General features: G+C 56.4%; 6 protein-coding genes across 6 annotated transcripts, besides 2 other annotated features; all 6 read right to left on the reverse strand.

Moving 5' to 3' along the window:
* Positions 1–987: 987 nt before the first annotated feature.
* Positions 988–1,875, reverse strand: LPMP_355620 (hypothetical protein; the record flags this gene model as incomplete). The annotated part of the gene is made up of 1 exon (XM_010705191.1): positions 988–1,875. One exon carries the CDS (start codon positions 1,873–1,875, stop codon positions 988–990), a length of 888 nt encoding a protein of 295 aa, XP_010703493.1.
* A 1,013-nt stretch (positions 1,876–2,888) lies between these two features.
* On the reverse strand, positions 2,889–3,980 carry LPMP_355630 (hypothetical protein; the record flags this gene model as incomplete). Its single annotated transcript, XM_010705192.1, has 1 exon — positions 2,889–3,980. One exon carries the CDS (start codon positions 3,978–3,980, stop codon positions 2,889–2,891), a length of 1,092 nt encoding a protein of 363 aa, XP_010703494.1.
* Positions 3,981–4,078: 98 nt separating this feature from the next.
* Positions 4,079–4,530: a repeat region.
* Positions 4,531–4,929: 399 nt separating this feature from the next.
* On the reverse strand, positions 4,930–6,465 carry LPMP_355640 (adiponectin receptor protein 1, putative; the record flags this gene model as incomplete). Its single annotated transcript, XM_010705193.1, has 1 exon — positions 4,930–6,465. One exon carries the CDS (start codon positions 6,463–6,465, stop codon positions 4,930–4,932), a length of 1,536 nt encoding a protein of 511 aa, XP_010703495.1.
* Positions 6,466–9,505: 3,040 nt separating this feature from the next.
* Positions 9,506–10,053: a repeat region.
* A 409-nt stretch (positions 10,054–10,462) lies between these two features.
* On the reverse strand, positions 10,463–11,476 carry LPMP_355650 (adiponectin receptor protein 1, putative; the record flags this gene model as incomplete). The annotated part of the gene is made up of 1 exon (XM_010705194.1): positions 10,463–11,476. The coding sequence occupies one exon, from the start codon at positions 11,474–11,476 to the stop codon at positions 10,463–10,465; it is 1,014 nt and encodes a 337-aa protein (XP_010703496.1).
* A 1,226-nt stretch (positions 11,477–12,702) lies between these two features.
* LPMP_355660 (hypothetical protein) lies at positions 12,703–14,682 on the reverse strand (the record flags this gene model as incomplete). Its single annotated transcript, XM_010705195.1, has 1 exon — positions 12,703–14,682. One exon carries the CDS (start codon positions 14,680–14,682, stop codon positions 12,703–12,705), a length of 1,980 nt encoding a protein of 659 aa, XP_010703497.1.
* A 621-nt stretch (positions 14,683–15,303) lies between these two features.
* On the reverse strand, positions 15,304–16,674 carry LPMP_355670 (hypothetical protein; the record flags this gene model as incomplete). The annotated part of the gene is made up of 1 exon (XM_010705196.1): positions 15,304–16,674. The coding sequence occupies one exon, from the start codon at positions 16,672–16,674 to the stop codon at positions 15,304–15,306; it is 1,371 nt and encodes a 456-aa protein (XP_010703498.1).
* Positions 16,675–16,697: the final 23 nt, after the last annotated feature.

The following is a 16,697-nucleotide window of genomic DNA, read 5'->3' on the forward strand; positions in this document are numbered from 1 at the left end:
CGTGTGTTCCGTGTATGTAGGTATCAGTTGCCTGAGCGGTCAGAGAGACAAAAAAGAAGAACAGAAGAGAGCTGAGCAAGAATAAGAAAGACAGCAGACACAGCAACCACAAACAGAAATGGTCAGCGCAGATGGCAGTGTGGGAGAAGAGAGGAGTGGCCGCTCTTGCGTGGCTGAGATGGCGACCGTTTGCGGACGTGTATGTAGACGGCCTGCACGTGACTGCGTCTTTCAGCCTGTGTGCTCGTGTTTCTTGACTGTTTCGGTGGGGAGAGGGCGGGGTAGAGGGGGTAAGGTTGGAAAAAAGTGTTGCCGCGAACGTTTGAGGGCAAAACACAAAGCAACAGCAAAACACAAACGAGGGTGAAAGGGGGTGAGGGAGAGGCGTGCATTTGTGTTTATTCGAGCAGAGACACGCGAACCCGAGCTGCGCAGAACGCACCGGTCGCTCACATAGGCGTGCATGAGGAGAGGCAAACACAGATGGAGATGGGGGAGGTCACACATTTACCTCAACGTCGTCCGCGCGTGAAACCGTGCGCGATGGTGTTCAAATCAGGTTGTAGGCGCTGCCTCACCACCACAAGAGTCCTGATCGAATGCATGCACAGCAGTACGTCTATCAAAGTGAAAGAGGTTTCACCAAGGCGATGCGTGTGTTTCTCTCTGTGTGTGTGTGTGGGGGGGTTAGAGTGAGGTGAGGTGCGGCGACGTGTGCTTTGAAAGAGAATGAGACTGTCTGTGGCAGCTCGCTTCATTTGCCTGGTGCGGCCACAGACTAAGGGGTGTGTTTACTGGTGCCTTCCCACCGTACGGGATGCAGCGACACCACAGAAGCAAATAAACAAACAAAACAGCAGAGAGCAGCAGGCGCAGTACAAAAAAAAAAACGCTACGGCAAGGACAAACGAAATGTCTACCCAAGTGATTGAAAGACAGTCAGAGTACCTGTTAGCAGATGTGCGTTAGTAATAGAAGCACGACCAGTCAGCGCGTGGCACTTGTATCCTCGACAAGCCACATCGTCATCTCTTCTAACAGGGAGAGTAGGCGTTGCCGTTGTAGCTCTAAACGACTCTCCGCAACTTCCTCGCTCTTTCCGAGAGCGGTGCTCGCACTGGAAAGGGCGGTACGGTGCAGCACGCCCTGAAGACCAGCGTACAGCTCCCACCAAATCGCATCACTCGGTGTGGGGAACACGTGACTCTTTTGCACAATGCCCATCGCTTGCTGAGGCGAGGGAGGGGGAATACAAGGCGCGGTAACGGAGGGCTTTGTTGCCTCGGCGTCCTCCGACTCTAGCGAGGCGTGGGCAATTCGATGGAGTGCGCGTACCGCCTCGCACATCCACTCTGCCCTAGCGTGGGGAAGCGACTGCCTCTGTTGTGCCTTCTGCGCACGCTCGTCGACGATAGAGCAAAGCTGCCTCACTTTATCGGTGACTCGCTGAAGTTTCGGGAAAAGCTCAAATGCCATAGCGTTGCTGACGCTTCGCTCAAGGGCAGAGAAGGTCGTGGAGAGGCCACTTCTGTGAAACACATTGCTGCCCTCCAACGCTGAGCACAAGGTTCGACGATCCACCCAGTTGTACGGAGATGATCCATCTGTGGGCTGAGGCGGTACATGCACCTCCATGGTGAGCTCATCTGCGTTGCGTCTCTCCAGTGAGGACTTGGTTGTCCTCGTATCAACTGACATCGCTGAGGTACGAGTCAGATCTTCGACACCAGCTGACAGAGAGCATAGAAGCCCTTCAATACTTGACACTTCGGCGCACGCTTGCTCTGTCTGCCGCAGCGTTGCAGAAAGTCGCGCGATGATGCGCCCTGCAGGCACAGCTGCCGTGAGCGATGAGGGTGGCCTTTCCTCCTGCATAGATGGTATACGCCGGAGAAGTCGCGCAGCAGGAGCGAGATGTCTATCGTCTTTGCGGCCATTTCCCAAGACATAGCGCATACGTGCGGACAGGGAGGAGTGACAGGAAAAGATTAAGGGACAGAAGTGGGGAGGAGTACCCGACAAATGGGACGGAGGTGAGGTGGCTGCTGCTCACCAACCCCAATGGTGAATAGTGGAGAGCGCAGCAAGCTCCAGTGGGACGTAGAGACGAGAGAACGAGGCAGCCATGTTGAAGAGAAGAAGCGCCCATAACGTCTTGCCGTCACTTCACCCTTCTTCTCAGTACAGTACACAGACCCTGCTTGGCCGCAGAGAAAGAAACGTTGAATTTCCCCTCCGCCGCGTATTCCGTGCCGAGAAAAGATCGGATTCAGGTGTCCGTCCTTCTTCCCCCCCCGTTTGTTTCCCTTTGTATGATACGCCTGTTTACTGTGCCGCTTTTCATGCTGCAAACCACCAGCGCAACAGAAAGCGCGCTTTTGTTTACTCGATAACTTTGCCACACAAAATCGCATCGTAATGTATTGAGCCGGCAGACGCAAAGAAGTGATGTGCAGGACGGAGAGGGAGGGAGGAACAAGCAAACAAGCACACCTTCCCACACCCTCACAAACGCTGGCAGACGGGAGAGTGAGAAAGCGGCAGCACAAAGTGTAGTAGTCAGAACGATCGCACCCACACACACACACACACACACGCTTGTTAAAAAGAACGAGGAATAGTGTTGCCAAACAGAGAGTTACTTCAAACTCTATTTCGAAAGAGAGGCAAGGAGAGAGAAAAAGCGGAACTGATGCCGCATACTGCCTAACCAAAGGCAGACTAGACACAAAAAAGGAAATAGTAAGTCGTTGAAGCGAGTGAAGGGAGTTAACAAGTGTGTGTGCAGGCACAGAGCAGCAAAGAGGAGGAGTGAATGCACCCCTCCATCATCTCCTATAACAATAGCACAGGGGGACACCCATTATTATCTTGTCTTGAGCATCCTCCTACACGCACACGATTGTTCCGCGATTGAGATACATGGCGACGCAGTTGTAAAAGTGTGTGATGGCCGCCCCCAGCACGCACACGTGCCATATCTGATGACTGGAGAAGTAGAAGTCGAAGGTGCCCGGGGATATTGCCTCTGGGATGCGGAAAGCGTAGACGAAGACCCCGAACCCGTAGAGCGCCAGCATGGTCAGCAATCCCTTCACATATGGGGCGCTGATATCTAGCGGAATCATCTGCGAAATGTGAATCGTCGGAATAATCCCTGAGCCAACCATGCAGACGTAGAAGATGATCTTCTTCGTCGCAAACGCCTCAGAGGTCCAGTGACGGAAGAAGGGCCCAATCAACCCTACCACCCCGAAGGAGGAAATCATTGACAAGTACGCGTTCCGCCACGCTGGGGCACAGTGCATGGCGTAGAAGCAGAAGGGCAGAAAGGAGCCGACGACGAGGAGGGTGATGGCGTAGTAGTCAAGCGCGTGCATACGATGGTAGAACTCCTCGCTCATGTGGCACAGAAATGTGTGAAAACACGCACTGCACAGCATGCACATGACGCAACTAAACGAGAAAGCGCCAAAGATGATAAAGGGCAAACGGGTACGCGCGCCACTAACATGGACCGGCGTTGCCGTGCGGTTCTCCCGGTGGAACACGTTACCTGCAAGATACTCTGGAATGATGTGCTGGGTAAACAGCTGGACTACCATCCCCAGAAACACAAGGACCCCCAGAAGATGTGTCCAAATATTGATTGTCTCGTTGTGCATGCGGAGAACGCTTGTGACACACTGCTTGCCAGTATAGTAGGCGCGATACCCGCGAAGGATGTAGCCGTTGTCGCGTAGGTACATGGGCACGTCTGAGATCATGTAGAGTGGCAGTGTTGAGTCGCCATTGTAGGGCTTGGCGTGTTCGCAGTTTGCTTGCTTGCGGGCATACCGTGTACTCTTCGTCTCCATGGGGTTCGCAGGGACTGACGCCCAAGAGGCCGAGCGCTGTATCGGCGGCGGAGATGCCTTCATACCACGTCGAGAGGATAGCAACCGCTTTGACGCCTGCTGCCCGTTCTTGCAAGAAACCATGGCGAAGTCAAGGCACTCGTAGTAGCACTGATCGCAGTAAAGAGAGTAGAAGACAAGGGGGTCAAAAGAGGAAAGAACGACAGGAGAGGTAGCCACACTTTTTTCTTTCAAACGTGTCCATTTGCTGCCGTGCAAGACGAGCTCCAACCCCACTCTACGCCGCCCCCTCTCCCTCCCAGCAGGCCCGTCGCGTGGTGTGCCGCAGCGGTAGGGCAGGCACTGCGGCTATGCGCCGGCTCGGCGGTCTCAGCACCGCCGCCGCCATCGTGCCGGTCGCCACGTCGTGCACCTCTCCCCCCCTCGGGCCGACATGCAGGCTCCCCACGGTAGTAGGCAGTAAGAGGCCGGGGTGGGATGCGTTCGAGTCACGCTGGCACTTGACCCATTGCACGGGGGTGGTGGCGCAGACCTGTATGCTGTCGCGGGCCGCTCCGACACCACGCCGTAGGTGCTTGACCCCCTCCCCCCGGCTCACGGCCCGAAGTGGTTCGGCAATGCGGGGTGGGATAGCGGGACGGCCTGGCCACCTCCGCACCTAGCGGGGGGAGGGGGGGTACTCGAACCTGAGGTGCAGCGCGCTGAATTCTTCCCCCATCATCAGGTGGGGATGAAGATGACACACACCGGGGAAGTAAACAAGCAGGCAAAAAAAAAAAGCAACATCATTAAGGCACACGTACACACACACACAGCGTGTAGGGAGGTGTGATGGCTGGCACAGAAGACGTTGGTCTTGTATTTAGTTGCCAAGGTCTCGAACTACTGCTCGCACAGGTTTGCTCATTCAGTACGCGCGTGGGCGTGGGAATGTTGAACTGTGGTAGCGCAGGCCAGTGCGTGTGCGTAGAGTGAAAGGAAAGAGGGAGCCGAGGCAAGCAGTTTCTCACCACTGTTACAACCCAATGTGGCAGAAACCAAGTAGCTTTTTACCGACAACATGTAGTGGAATTTATCCGCACATGCCATCGCTCACTTGCCACAGCTGATACATGCTGACGCAGTTGAAGTAATGCACCAGGGCTCCCATAGAGACAAAGAAGTGCCACAACTGATGACTGGAGAGCCAGCAGTCAAAGTGGCCTGGGTAACGAGACTCAGGGAACTTGGTTACGTAGAACGCCACGCCGGAGCAGTAGAGAAGCACCATCAGTAAAATTCCGAGGAACGTCGGCGTGCTCACTGCGTTCATTGGCATAATCGTGAGGCTGTGGAGGGCGGGCGCCAGGCCGCTAAAACCCAGACCAAGGAACACACTCACCCGCACCCACCTGTGCTCATAAAACACATCTGTCCACGGGCCGATGATGCCGACTGTGCCGAGCACCAAGATCGCCGTAATGTAGACGGTTCGCGCGACTGGGTTGCAGTGGAACATGACGTACAGCGGAGGCAAGAAGCTGGAGACGATGAGAACTGTGATACCTATATAGTCCAGCCGTCCCATCGCCGTGATGACGCGGCAGCTGCAGTGACTGTTGAAGAGATGATATATGGAGCTATTTAGCATGCACATGAGGGAGCCGAAGCAGAAGATGCCATATACTAACTTAGACGCGCTGAGCGACGGCGCGGTGATGGCTTTGCTGAGCACCGTGGTGTACAGTAGCGCGGTGAAGACAAGAAAGGCGAGAAAAGTGAGAACGTGCGAGTACACGTTGATGGTTTCGTTGTGCCAGCCGAAGAGGCTCTTGAAACACATCTGAGCTGTGTAGAAGGCCCGGTAGCGGCTGCCAATGTACGAGTTATGCTTCTGCCAAGGCGGGACTTCCTCGAACTTGTACAGGGGCAGCGTCTGGTCACGCCCCCGGTTGATTAGGTTCCACTGCTGCTCTCTCGTCGTGTCAAACGGTGGCGCTGTTGCAGCGAGGGAAAGGCGGCGCTTGTTTCGCCGATAGCCGTGCTCCGGCGTCTTCGCGTCTGGAGCTAGCTGTTCCTGATGAAGCGGAGTGCCTCTACTGTCCGGTGCGATTGAAGGTGCTGCGGAACTCACGCCAGTGGTGTCCTGCGTACCTGCCACGGAGATCCCCACGTCTTCTGTCTCGATTATTCTGTGCACAATCACAGCGTCGAAAGGGTCTGTAGAGGTTTGCGCATTGTCGAGTCCTAATCTGACGATCATCTGCGTGCTGCTGTCGCCACTGCACTGATTGTCCGCGTTACTCATGAAAAAGTTGTGTTCCCGCTCCGTAGGGATAAAAGGCGGCGCCACCACCTCTGTCAGCGAGTGGGCTAGGAAGTCGACTAGGGCTCGCTCGCCGCTCTTGGTCCTGTTGTGCGGCTTCTCTGAGGCGTGTGTGGGGCACGTGCGAGTTGCACACATGGGTGGCATATGTGCGGACGGGATCGCCGTCTTCGAGTCCAGCGGTAGCGACTCATTACTTTCTTGGCTCTTAAGTAGCACTCGACTGTCCTCTTTGCTAAGCTTGCATAATGGACGGTGTAGTGCTCTGTCCCCTACGGTAATGTCGGTTGCCTTAAGAGACATTGTCCCCGCTTTTCATTCGAAATGCTCGATGGTCTCAAGGCATAAGAACACGTGTGCACACACACACACACACACGCATACGTATGCCCGTGCTGTCTCTGTCAAGTCGAGAAAAAGTCGAACCAAGCTCGCGCTCACCATCCCCACGTAGCCCTAAGATCCCACAATGCGTTGAGGCAGCAGCGAAGGCGGAGCCGTCCGATGCGAGACACATTGTGATGAAGTGCATTTTCGCAGGGTTCAAGGTGGCCCGAGCGCCGAAACCCAAACATTAAAAAAGAGCAAACAATAAGAGCGAGGGAAAGGAGAGGTGCGAGAGCTTCAAGTGGAAACAGCGCTTCACAAACGTGTTACTGTTGCGCTCCACCGCATCTACCGCTGGTGAGCGTAGCCCCAACACCACGATATTGCTGACCAGTCCCCATGGTATGCACGAGGCCTTACCATGAGAGGGAGGGGGGCAGTGCAGATGGAGTGCGTGGCTGCGAGGAAGAGAAGCGCAGAGGCTGAGCCGCCTTATCAACCGCACTGCAGCACCTTCGCCATAGTCATCAGACTCATGGAATCATTTCATCACTTGTACGTAAGCGACGACACCGTGAAGGAAAAAAATATTTGTTTTCTCCAACTGTCATTCCACCGCAAGCAAAGTCTGCCAATAGACGCACCCAGCCACAGCTCACCTATGCCGCTCTGCTGCACCACGGCGACTTCCTGGGATAGGCCGATCCGCCGGGCGTCGAATCGGGCCATGCGCCTCGCGGGCCCTGCACTCAAAGGGCGGCGGCGGTGGTGTGGGTGCATGCCCGGGGAGGTCAGGGAGGAGGCCGGCCAGCCTCAGGCCAGGGCTCTCGGAGTCTCGGTGCTCTGCCTGGGCGCCATGTCTCCCCCCTCAGCCGCTTCCAGCCGCGGCATCCCATCATGCGGTGCGCAGACTCGTCCCATTGACGTCGGGGGAGACACGGGGGGTGTGATTCGGGGGGCTCCCGTCATGCTTCCGGCACCGGTGCCGCGCCAGCCCACCCGGGCGGATGTAGGAGGCGCCGCGTCTTTTTCGGCCATCGCGCGGGTTCTTCCGGCCGCTGGATGCCCCTTCCCCTTGCTCTGGATGTAGCGCGCCATGCCAGCTGTGGCCGACAGCGCGGGCGCGCCGTCCTCGCACTCTTGCACACTGTGGTCTGTTGCAGCGTAAAGGAGAGAGGGGATACACGAAAAAGAAAGCCAGTCGAACGCTACCGAGGCGTATTAATACAAAGCAGAGTCCACTAACTAAACACACAGAACCACCACGAGGTTGTGGATGCGCCACAGTCACAGTGTTTAGTGGTGGAAGTCAGCAGGGGGATGTGAAACCATTATCCACAAGAGCGCCTACGTGAAAGGAGAAGAGAATGAAGCAAGAGGTCCGAGAATAAATGCGCGTTTGCGGCTTGTAGAAGGAAGGAAACGAGCACATTCTACAACGTGGTGCCAGACTCCAACGAAACAAAAATTCATCTCCTCTCCTATCACCTGTTCTCTCGTCTTTCTCTCTCGGCAGCTTCCTTGAGCACCTTCACACTTACACAGCTGCACGCACCCCAGTGAAGAAACAATGCGTGCCCCACCACCCTTCTTGCCAACACCTTCCTGTTCTTTGGCATAGTCAGGGACACCGGCACACTCCCCAACAGGGAGACACCGGCCATCAAACAAGAGCACTTATACGGGACCCTCGCACGCCCCCTTGCGTGGCTTCTCACACGGAGCCTACGAAGACGGCAAAGCGAGGAGGTCGTACTGAGCGTGCGGTGTGCCATAGAGCAACGAGGGAGGAGGAGTAAGGGAGAAAAAGTAACCACAAAAGGACGTGGAAAAGAGAGACACATCCCAACCAAACGAAGGGGCGAGTAGACTTCAAGGCGTGAGAGGCGCGCTGGTGCGTTCGTGCGCATCCAGTTTCTCCCGCTCCCCTCGTTGGAAGAGCGACATGGAGAAAAGTCCTTGAAGTAAACACAAGGAGGGGTGTGGGGGTAAGGGAGTGTTGGGGTGGAGGGGGAAGATGCGAAGGAGAGACCAGATTGACACAGGAACGAAACAAAGAAGTGGTTGCTCTCCGTCCGCACAGGCTGTACGGAAGGTACGGGAGGGAGAGGTGAGCGGCTGCAAGACCGTGGCCCACACACGCACATGCTCGAAAGAGGCGAACATCGCTAGCCAAGAGCTGATCCGAGAACGCATTGCTCAGCAGCGATCGCGCGCACGCAGATGTTCCTACACAGGGAAACGTAGTGATGCAAACGAAAAAAAAAGCAAAGAGTGGTAAAGCGTTCGATTTATAGCCAGTGATGCGTACACTGCACATGATGAGAGTAACGAATCGAAAAATAAAACGTAAATGGGTCAAGACACTTCCCCCCCCCCCACCACACACACGCAATGAAGCCCACTCCGCCACTACTCTTTTTCTTTCGCGAGCTCGTGTGTTTGTGGCACCAAGAGCTAGTCTTCTGGCGCACGCACAGCTATCCATCCACGCATTAGGGAGCATACACTAGAACAAAGGAGAACGAGGAGGCAAGCAGCTAAAATGCTCTTTCATTCACTTGGATCAGTCGCATATCCGCGAGTTCCAGCACGCACGAGGGAGAACAACACAAACAGGGGAGAACATCAATCAAAAGAGCACAGAAGAAAGAAAAAGTGAGAACGTAAGGAGGAGGAGGTGGTGGTGGGAGTGGATGCGAGGAGGGATGGCCCCAACAAAGAGAGACGAAAAATGCGCAACGAAGACAATGCCATCTACCCATAACGGTGATCATCGATACAGCTTAGGTGCCGGTGACACGTGCCTCCTCTTTTATTATTACTATTTAGGTTTTTTTTTTGTGTGCTCGACCCTATTCGGTGGCAGAAAATCCCCCTTTTCTTCTCTTGGTCGCTGATATCGCACAAACAGAAGCGCGAGCAGTTGAGGGACGAGAGGTCGGTCCAGGTGAGCTCTTATGAGCTCCCCGCAAAGAGAAGCAAACGAGGAGAGGCAACCGCGCTTTTTCTTTCAAACGTGTCCATTTGCTGCCGTGCAAGACGAGCTCCAACCCCACTCTACGCCGCCCCCTCTCCCTCCCAGCAGGCCCGTCGCGTGGTGTGCCGCAGCGGTAGGGCAGGCACTGCGGCTATGCGCCGGCTCGGCGGTCTCATCACCGCCGCCGCCATCGTGCCGGTCGCCACGTCGTGCACCTCTCCCCCCCTCGGGCCGACATGCAGGCTCCCCACGGTAGTAGGCAGTAAGAGGCCGGGGTGGGATGCGTTCGAGTCACGCTGGCACTTGACCCATTGCACGGGGGTGGTGGCGCAGACCTGTATGCTGTCGCGGGCCGCTCCGACACCACGCCGCCCACGGACCTCGCCGCCGACACCCGTAGCGACGCCGCGCTCGGGCTTCGCTACGCCGTAGGTGCTTGACCCCCTCCCCCCGGCTCACGGCCCGAAGTGGTTCGGCAATGCGGGGTGGGATAGCGGGACGGCCTGGCCACCTCCGCACCGAGCGGGGGGAGGGGGTGCTAGAACCTGAGGTGCAGCGCGCTGAATTCTTCCCCCATCATCAGGTGGGGATGAGGATGACACACACCGGGGAAGCAACAACAGTAGGCGAAAACAAAGCGAACTAAGTAAAAGGGGAAACATCTCTTGTACTCTCAGAGAGCCCATTACTTTATCCGTGCCAGCACTTTGTCGGTGATTTTTTTTTTTGCTTTCCGCCCTGCTTGTGTGTGAGTGTAAAACCAGGCAACCTTCATCAGTGATTCTCACAGCAGCCGGGATTGCCACAGTCACAGAGACAAGAATGACTAAAACAAAATCAATGCTCACAATTCTAGCACTCACTCACTGAGCAGAGAAGGGCAACAACTACGCGAAGGAGAACTGACACTGCCAGAGTCGTTGAGCATCTCTTTTTTTCCTTTGATTCAAGCGCTGAAGAGACTGCGCTGTGCATGTTTGTGTGAGCTCTGTGTTACGCACACCCACCGCCCACTCCGCGCGTAACGCGCCACATCTGAAAGGCGCCGATGCAGGTGAAATAGTGCACCACTGCAGCGCACAGCACAAGGAAATGCCATAGCTGGTGACTGTGCAGCCACACGTCGAACCGACCAGGGTACCATCTCTCAGGGACTTGAAAGATGTAGATCACCATACCGACGCTGTAGATGGCCAGCATGAGAAACATACCCCTGTAGAGCGGTAAGGTCTGCTCGTTGGTGGGCAGCGCAAAGAACATATGAATCGTGGGAAGAATGCCGATGGAGGTGAGGGAGGAGTAGAGAACCATGCGTGGCCAGTAGAACTGCTGAGTGTTGAAGAAGGTAAAGAAGGGCCCCATCAGGCCAAGAATACCTAGGAGCGTGATGGTGATGAGGTACACAGACCGCACCACTGTCAGGCAGGAGAATAGGTAGAAGACGGGAGGGTAGAAGCTGCCGACGATCATGGAGGTGATGCCAAAGTAGTCGATTGCAAGGGCAACGTTATGCACCTGCTCACAGTGATGGGCGCTCAGCGTGTGGTAGATCGAGGAGCCACCCAGCATTACCATGCTGCCAAGCTGAAACACTGAGAAGACGAGATAGTCCTGCGTGCGGTGCAGGCCAAGGCTGAGTAGGATGTGGAGGGAGAGCACCAACACAGTGAGGAATCCCAGCAGGTGCGTCCAAATGCTGAGCGTCTCGTTGTGGAGCGCAAAGACACTTTTAAAGCACTGCTTTGTAGTGTAGCCGGCGCGGTAGTAGCTGAGGATGAATGGATTACCCTTCAGCCACTCGGGGATCGAACTCAGGTCATACAGGGGGAGATCAGAGCGCTGTGTGATCGACGACGGGCAGGGGTTGGAGCTCCGGTGACGCTGTGTCGCCACTCGCCGTTTGTTCTCGGCCTCCTCCACACTCTTCGTGGTGAAGACCGCAGCCCTGTCCTGCGCGACGGCGCGGTGTCGCACACGCGCCTCGTAGCTCGTTAATGTGTCGTCCATCCTTGACTTAAACGAAAAGAAAAAAAGAGAGGTGATCTGCCTTACTCTCCGAAAGAAGTCTGCCGCACTTCTCTCTCTTGTAGCTGCTTGCGGGGAGGGGGGGAGGAGCTATTATGTATACATATATATATATGTATATTGAGGGAGAGGGAGGGGGTGGTAAACCAATCAAGACGACGAGCACACACTCTCACACACAGATACCAGTGAAGAACGTCAGCGAAGGTGCGGGAATTGAGCTGAACGCTCGATCGACGGAGGACAACAATATCAGCAATGAGCCCCCCCTCGCAAATAATAATAGTAAAAAAAGGCGATCCTGTGCCCTGGAGAGGCTATCCGTGCACAGATGTGCTGTGTGACAAGCGCGTGTGATGACAGCGCAAAAGGAAAGAGAGAAGAGAGAGGGGGAGGGGGAGGGAGTTCAAAGGAAAGAAAAACAAATTCACACAATCCAGGTGCTTTCAACCATGAGAGCAATCGCCACACGTGCCCACAGTCACAAAACATACACAAAAATGCAATTCAACCCACGCAGACGCGAGCGAGCGTGCCAAGGGGTGTGGCGAAATTGTTTGCGCTTCGCTGATTGAAGGTCGACGTAGGGGAAGTGAGGCTGGGGACGAGGCACACAAGGTGAGAAAGATTAGGTGCGCCGCCAAAGGCACTCTGGTACCTTTTCAAGCAAAAAAAAAAAAGAAGAAATGACAGAGAATCGCAGAGGACTGTGACACGCTCTTCACAGTGAAGAACTGAAGCAAAGGTATCAAGCAAGCGAAACGGAGTAATGACTGGCGGGTGTTTGACGCATTTGTTAGGGATTCATCACGAATAAACGAGCGATGAAGCCGCAGGGGAGTCCAGTGACAGTCGGCAAGTTGGATGAGTAAGTCAGTTAAGGTGAGAAGAACGAAAAGGAGGAGGATGGGGGATGAGGCAATATGAGGCAGCATCATGCACACAGCACAATTCTGGGAGGCTCAGCAAAGGTGCCGTCACCACGAGGCGCGTGTGCCTGGGCAGTAGCGCAATCGGGGCAAAAATATTTCCTCAAGGACAAGCGTAGCGGACTGACGATGTTGCGGCGCCGAAGTCGACATTGCGGGACGCTCTTTTTATTTCTTTACCTTCAGGGAAGCGCGGCAGCCAAAGCCCCCGCCCCCAAAAGCTTAAAGGTGGAGTCATTTCTCGCAGTGGGACACCAGGGTGACGTCCAGCACATTCTTTCATCGAGCTGCACTAGACACGGCATGCGATAGTTGGCTCCAAGCAGCACACACCTCTGCCCCAATCGCGGCACCGTTGCACGCGTGTTCGGCTATGTCATCTTGAATGACCATTAGCCGAGTCGGGCACGACAAGCAAATGAGGCTGCCTGCATCAACGGCGAGGCGGGAAGGGGCTGTGGCGGTGCCGTCAGTGTCGCGGGGACGCTTCCAGCCCTGCAAGCGACGAGGTAATTCCTTTGCTGCGGGAGGGTCACGATGATGTGCACCGTGGACGTAGAGACAGTCCCGCGGTGGCAGCGAGCGCGCCCAGCGGCAGAAGCGGGACTTCTCGATGATTGAGCGCACTTTGGCGGCGTGCGCTTGTGTGGAGTCCGGAATGACGATGAGGATCGATACGGCCATAGCCGACGAAGCGCTTTCCAGCCATCGCAGCAGATGCTCAAAGGCTGCCGCAATGACCTCGTGGTCGAACGGAGGGTTGCACTCCAGTCGCAAGAGGCAGTGCGGCTGCGATACCGACGACACAGTGGCAACGCCATCAGCACTGGTGTCAAGGGCAGTGGACTCCCCTCGGGTCCCGGCCGCCCTACAGGAAGGCGTCGCCGCCGCATCCACGGCCGCGATGCACGCCGCAACGTCACAGCAGGCGAAGAAGTTCCCCAGAGAGCCGAATGCAGCATCTGTGTCATGGAAGACAGAAAAGAAGAAGGGCCGCGTTGCGTTGAAGGGGCTCGCAAAACACTCCACGATGACAGTTGGACGCTGGGGAGAGAGCAATCCCTGGTGGTGGTGCTCGAACACGTCCATCACCGGGGGCGGCACGGCGGCTTGCCAGCCCGACTCCTTCCCCATGCTACCCCCACAGAGGCCGTGGTAGCGCAACAGCAAGCGCGCCAGAGCGTGCAGAAAGTTGTCACTCGCCGAAGGCTTCGTCGCTGCGTATCGAGCAACGTAGCGGGCGTGCAAACGCAGCACGACGGCCACACTTACGGGAATGCGAAGGCAAAGCGCTACATCACTCAGTGCAGTCCACTCCACATCCGACCCCTCGTGCGAAAAGGGAGCTTTACCATGCGACGGCGCCGAGAGCCTCAGCCACTCCCGCAGACACACCCACTCGCTAGAGTCTACGGTCTTTCCCATCAGGTCGATCACAACGGCCGTCTCCGCCGACCCATCGCCGTCAGTCGCCAGGACAGCGGACCCCAGCACCGCCAGCAGACGCTCATCCCTGCTTTGTAGGTGTACCTTTAGCTCCCACGGCCGCGCTCCACCGTCTTGGCTGCTGTGCATTCGCACCGTCACGATGCGCTCCGCCAGCTGCTTGCGTGCGGCGTAGAAGATGTAGGTCGCTTCGTCAGTTAGCTGCCATGCCGTTTTGCGCTTCTGGTTGAAGGAGGTGCTCATCTTGTTGGCCGCGCCGCACAGCTTGCTCAGCCACAGGTCAAGAAGGTTTTTGGAGGCGTGGTGGGGCTCAATGGCCTCCAGTGCTGGGAGGAGTGCGTCGTGGTAGAAGGGCTCTGGAGTGGCGAGGCGGAGGTATTTGACGGAGACGGAGCGGGGCGACTGCACACACGTGGCTGCGGTAGCGACGTCTGCCAACTCCGCAGGCTTCACGACACCGAGTATGTCGCCCTGGACGTACTGCATCGCCACCAGGCGCAGGCGCGTCGCGGCGGTGGTGGTGGTGGTGGCGACTGATTGTGCCACTTCCACGACATCCGCCTGCCGGCGAACGTCGAGAACGGGATGAACCCACTCCCGTGTCTGCTGAACATACTCACGGTGCCGGCTATCAGAGGGATGTAGGGTCGTCGCCGCGAGACTCTGGTGGCCTTCAAAGATGGCACCCGGTAGGAGACCTCTGGCGTCTGAGAAAGGTGAGATGGGCAGGTGTGCTTTGCACAGTCGCTCCAGTTCCTCCTGCACGGTCAAGGCGGCTCTGTATCGCAGGAGCTCTTCCAGTGCGCTTTGCATTGCCTCAGACGATGCGATGAAGACGTGTGAAGAGGACATAGATGTGGAGGGTACGGCGCGCATTCTCCGGCAGCGCTGGTTTGTGTGTTCTGTCACAGAGCAGGTGTGAGGAGCAGTGGTAGGGCGAAAGAGAAGTGAGGAGGGCGGGGAGGGGGGAGACAGCGATAAGGTGCGGCAGTAAAGGAGAGCTTTGCTGGCGAGTGAAAAGAATGGAGAGGGGGTGGGTGTATGAAAAACAAAAAAACGGCACGCACCAGTTGTACCCTCCAGAGACGTTAATGACGACATCGAGGTAGACAGGAGCTAAGAGGGGATGTGAGGGGAGGCTACGAGAGGCTATGCGTCGTTCGCAGTAGAGCACATCGTTGTCAGATATTGCTTGGATGCAGCGTGCAAAAACGTTTATACGCTGCATCCCGTAGCAGTGCCGTACTCAACGCATCAGCGAGAGCAGAGCGTAACAACGCGCCAGTGCAACGAAAGAAAGGAAAAAAAAAGAGGTCAGCACAGACGACACATGGCCGCCAAGAAAGGCGTTGTATGTAACAGCCAACTTCGCCCTTCTGTCCTGCGTGGCCCGGACGTACCCCTGCCGCGACGCAGAGCCTTCTTTCCTCGCACTCACTGTGTGTGTGACGTAGGAAGAACACACACCTCAGCATCTCGCCAGAGGTCCAGAACACGCTGCTGGAACTCTTGGACAACCAGTTCCTGAAGGTCATCGATGCTACCGCCCAGCAAGTCAACGGCGATCGTGTCCGTCGGTTCGTTTTTCTCCGTACCCAGTTGCCGTAGCTGCACTCTGAACCGCTGTGCGGCCTCTTGCTTGGCGGCTGCAATGCTCTTGCGGAAGAGGGCCGCTCCCTGCGGCGTCGACAACACGCTTTCAGTGCCATGTGCTTTCCGATGATTCCGCTGAGAAAGGAACGCGTGTACGATGCCCCGAAGCTGCAGGTCTAGCCGATGGGCGTGGGAAAGTGCCGTCTCGGCAGCCCGCCGGCGACGTGTGGCCTCATCAATGTCCTCATCTTCGCGTAACCGCTGAAGGTGAGTGCAGGCGATCTCCTGGCACTGCCTCTGACATGCGTCCCACGCCTCAGACTGCTGCAGTGCCACATCGAAGAAACTCGCTGCTGTTTCCGGCAATACGGCCGGCCAACTCTCGTCCGTCTCAATAGCTTGCGTGGCATGCACCAAGAGCCCCCACGGCTGCGTCGTTGTAGTCCACTGCCATGGATTCAAACGGCACGGCTCCCCTGCTGCAGGGTTCACACGGTCGGTGCGCGCGTAACAGTGGTCGAACAAAGCGTCCATAGAGCAGATCACCGGCGGTGGCACCCAAGCAGATTCACATGCCTGGTCTTTACCAGCCCCCTCCTGCGGTTTACCACGTCGCGCGTTGCGCGCGAGGCACACGGCCAACGGCGTGGCAAAACGGAGCTCGAAAAGTACAATGAAGGGTTGCCGCGACTGTGCCGAGGTTGTTGGGGAATCGTGCGGTGTCTGTGCATAGTACACTTCTCTTTCTAGGCTTCGACACATTTGATAATAGCGCTCTCGCATGCTCCGGTAGTGCATGTTATCTTCTACAAGCACCATGGGAACGACCGCGTCCTCTCTCGCGTCGCCGTCAACGGTTCCTGTGATACATGTGCGTAGCGCCGACTGAGTCAGTTCCAAAAGTCGCCTTGTGGCTTGCCTCCACAGCAGCGGGCTAAACTTACGTTCCCCAGCTGGGGCAACTGGGTGTTGTTTGTGCGCCGTCGCAGCTTCGAGATCTGCGAGCACCTTATCGAGCTGTAGCACAGAGCATATGCGACCTTGACATCGGCCACCGAAGAGCGGCACCTTTCTCGAGGTGCTATCGCCTTGAAGGACATGGCGCTGCGCAGCGGCGAGAAAGGTGGACTTGCCGGCAGCTGGGATTCCGGTGAGGAGGAGGAGGAGCGCTGACAGGTGCAGTGGTAACGGCGACGAGGGATTGTTTCTCATACGTGTTCACGCTCAGACGCCCA

The sequence above is a fragment of the Leishmania panamensis genome, assembly GCF_000755165.1.
Source record: "Leishmania panamensis strain MHOM/PA/94/PSC-1 chromosome 35 sequence".
NCBI lineage: Eukaryota > Euglenozoa > Kinetoplastea > Trypanosomatida > Trypanosomatidae > Leishmania > Leishmania panamensis.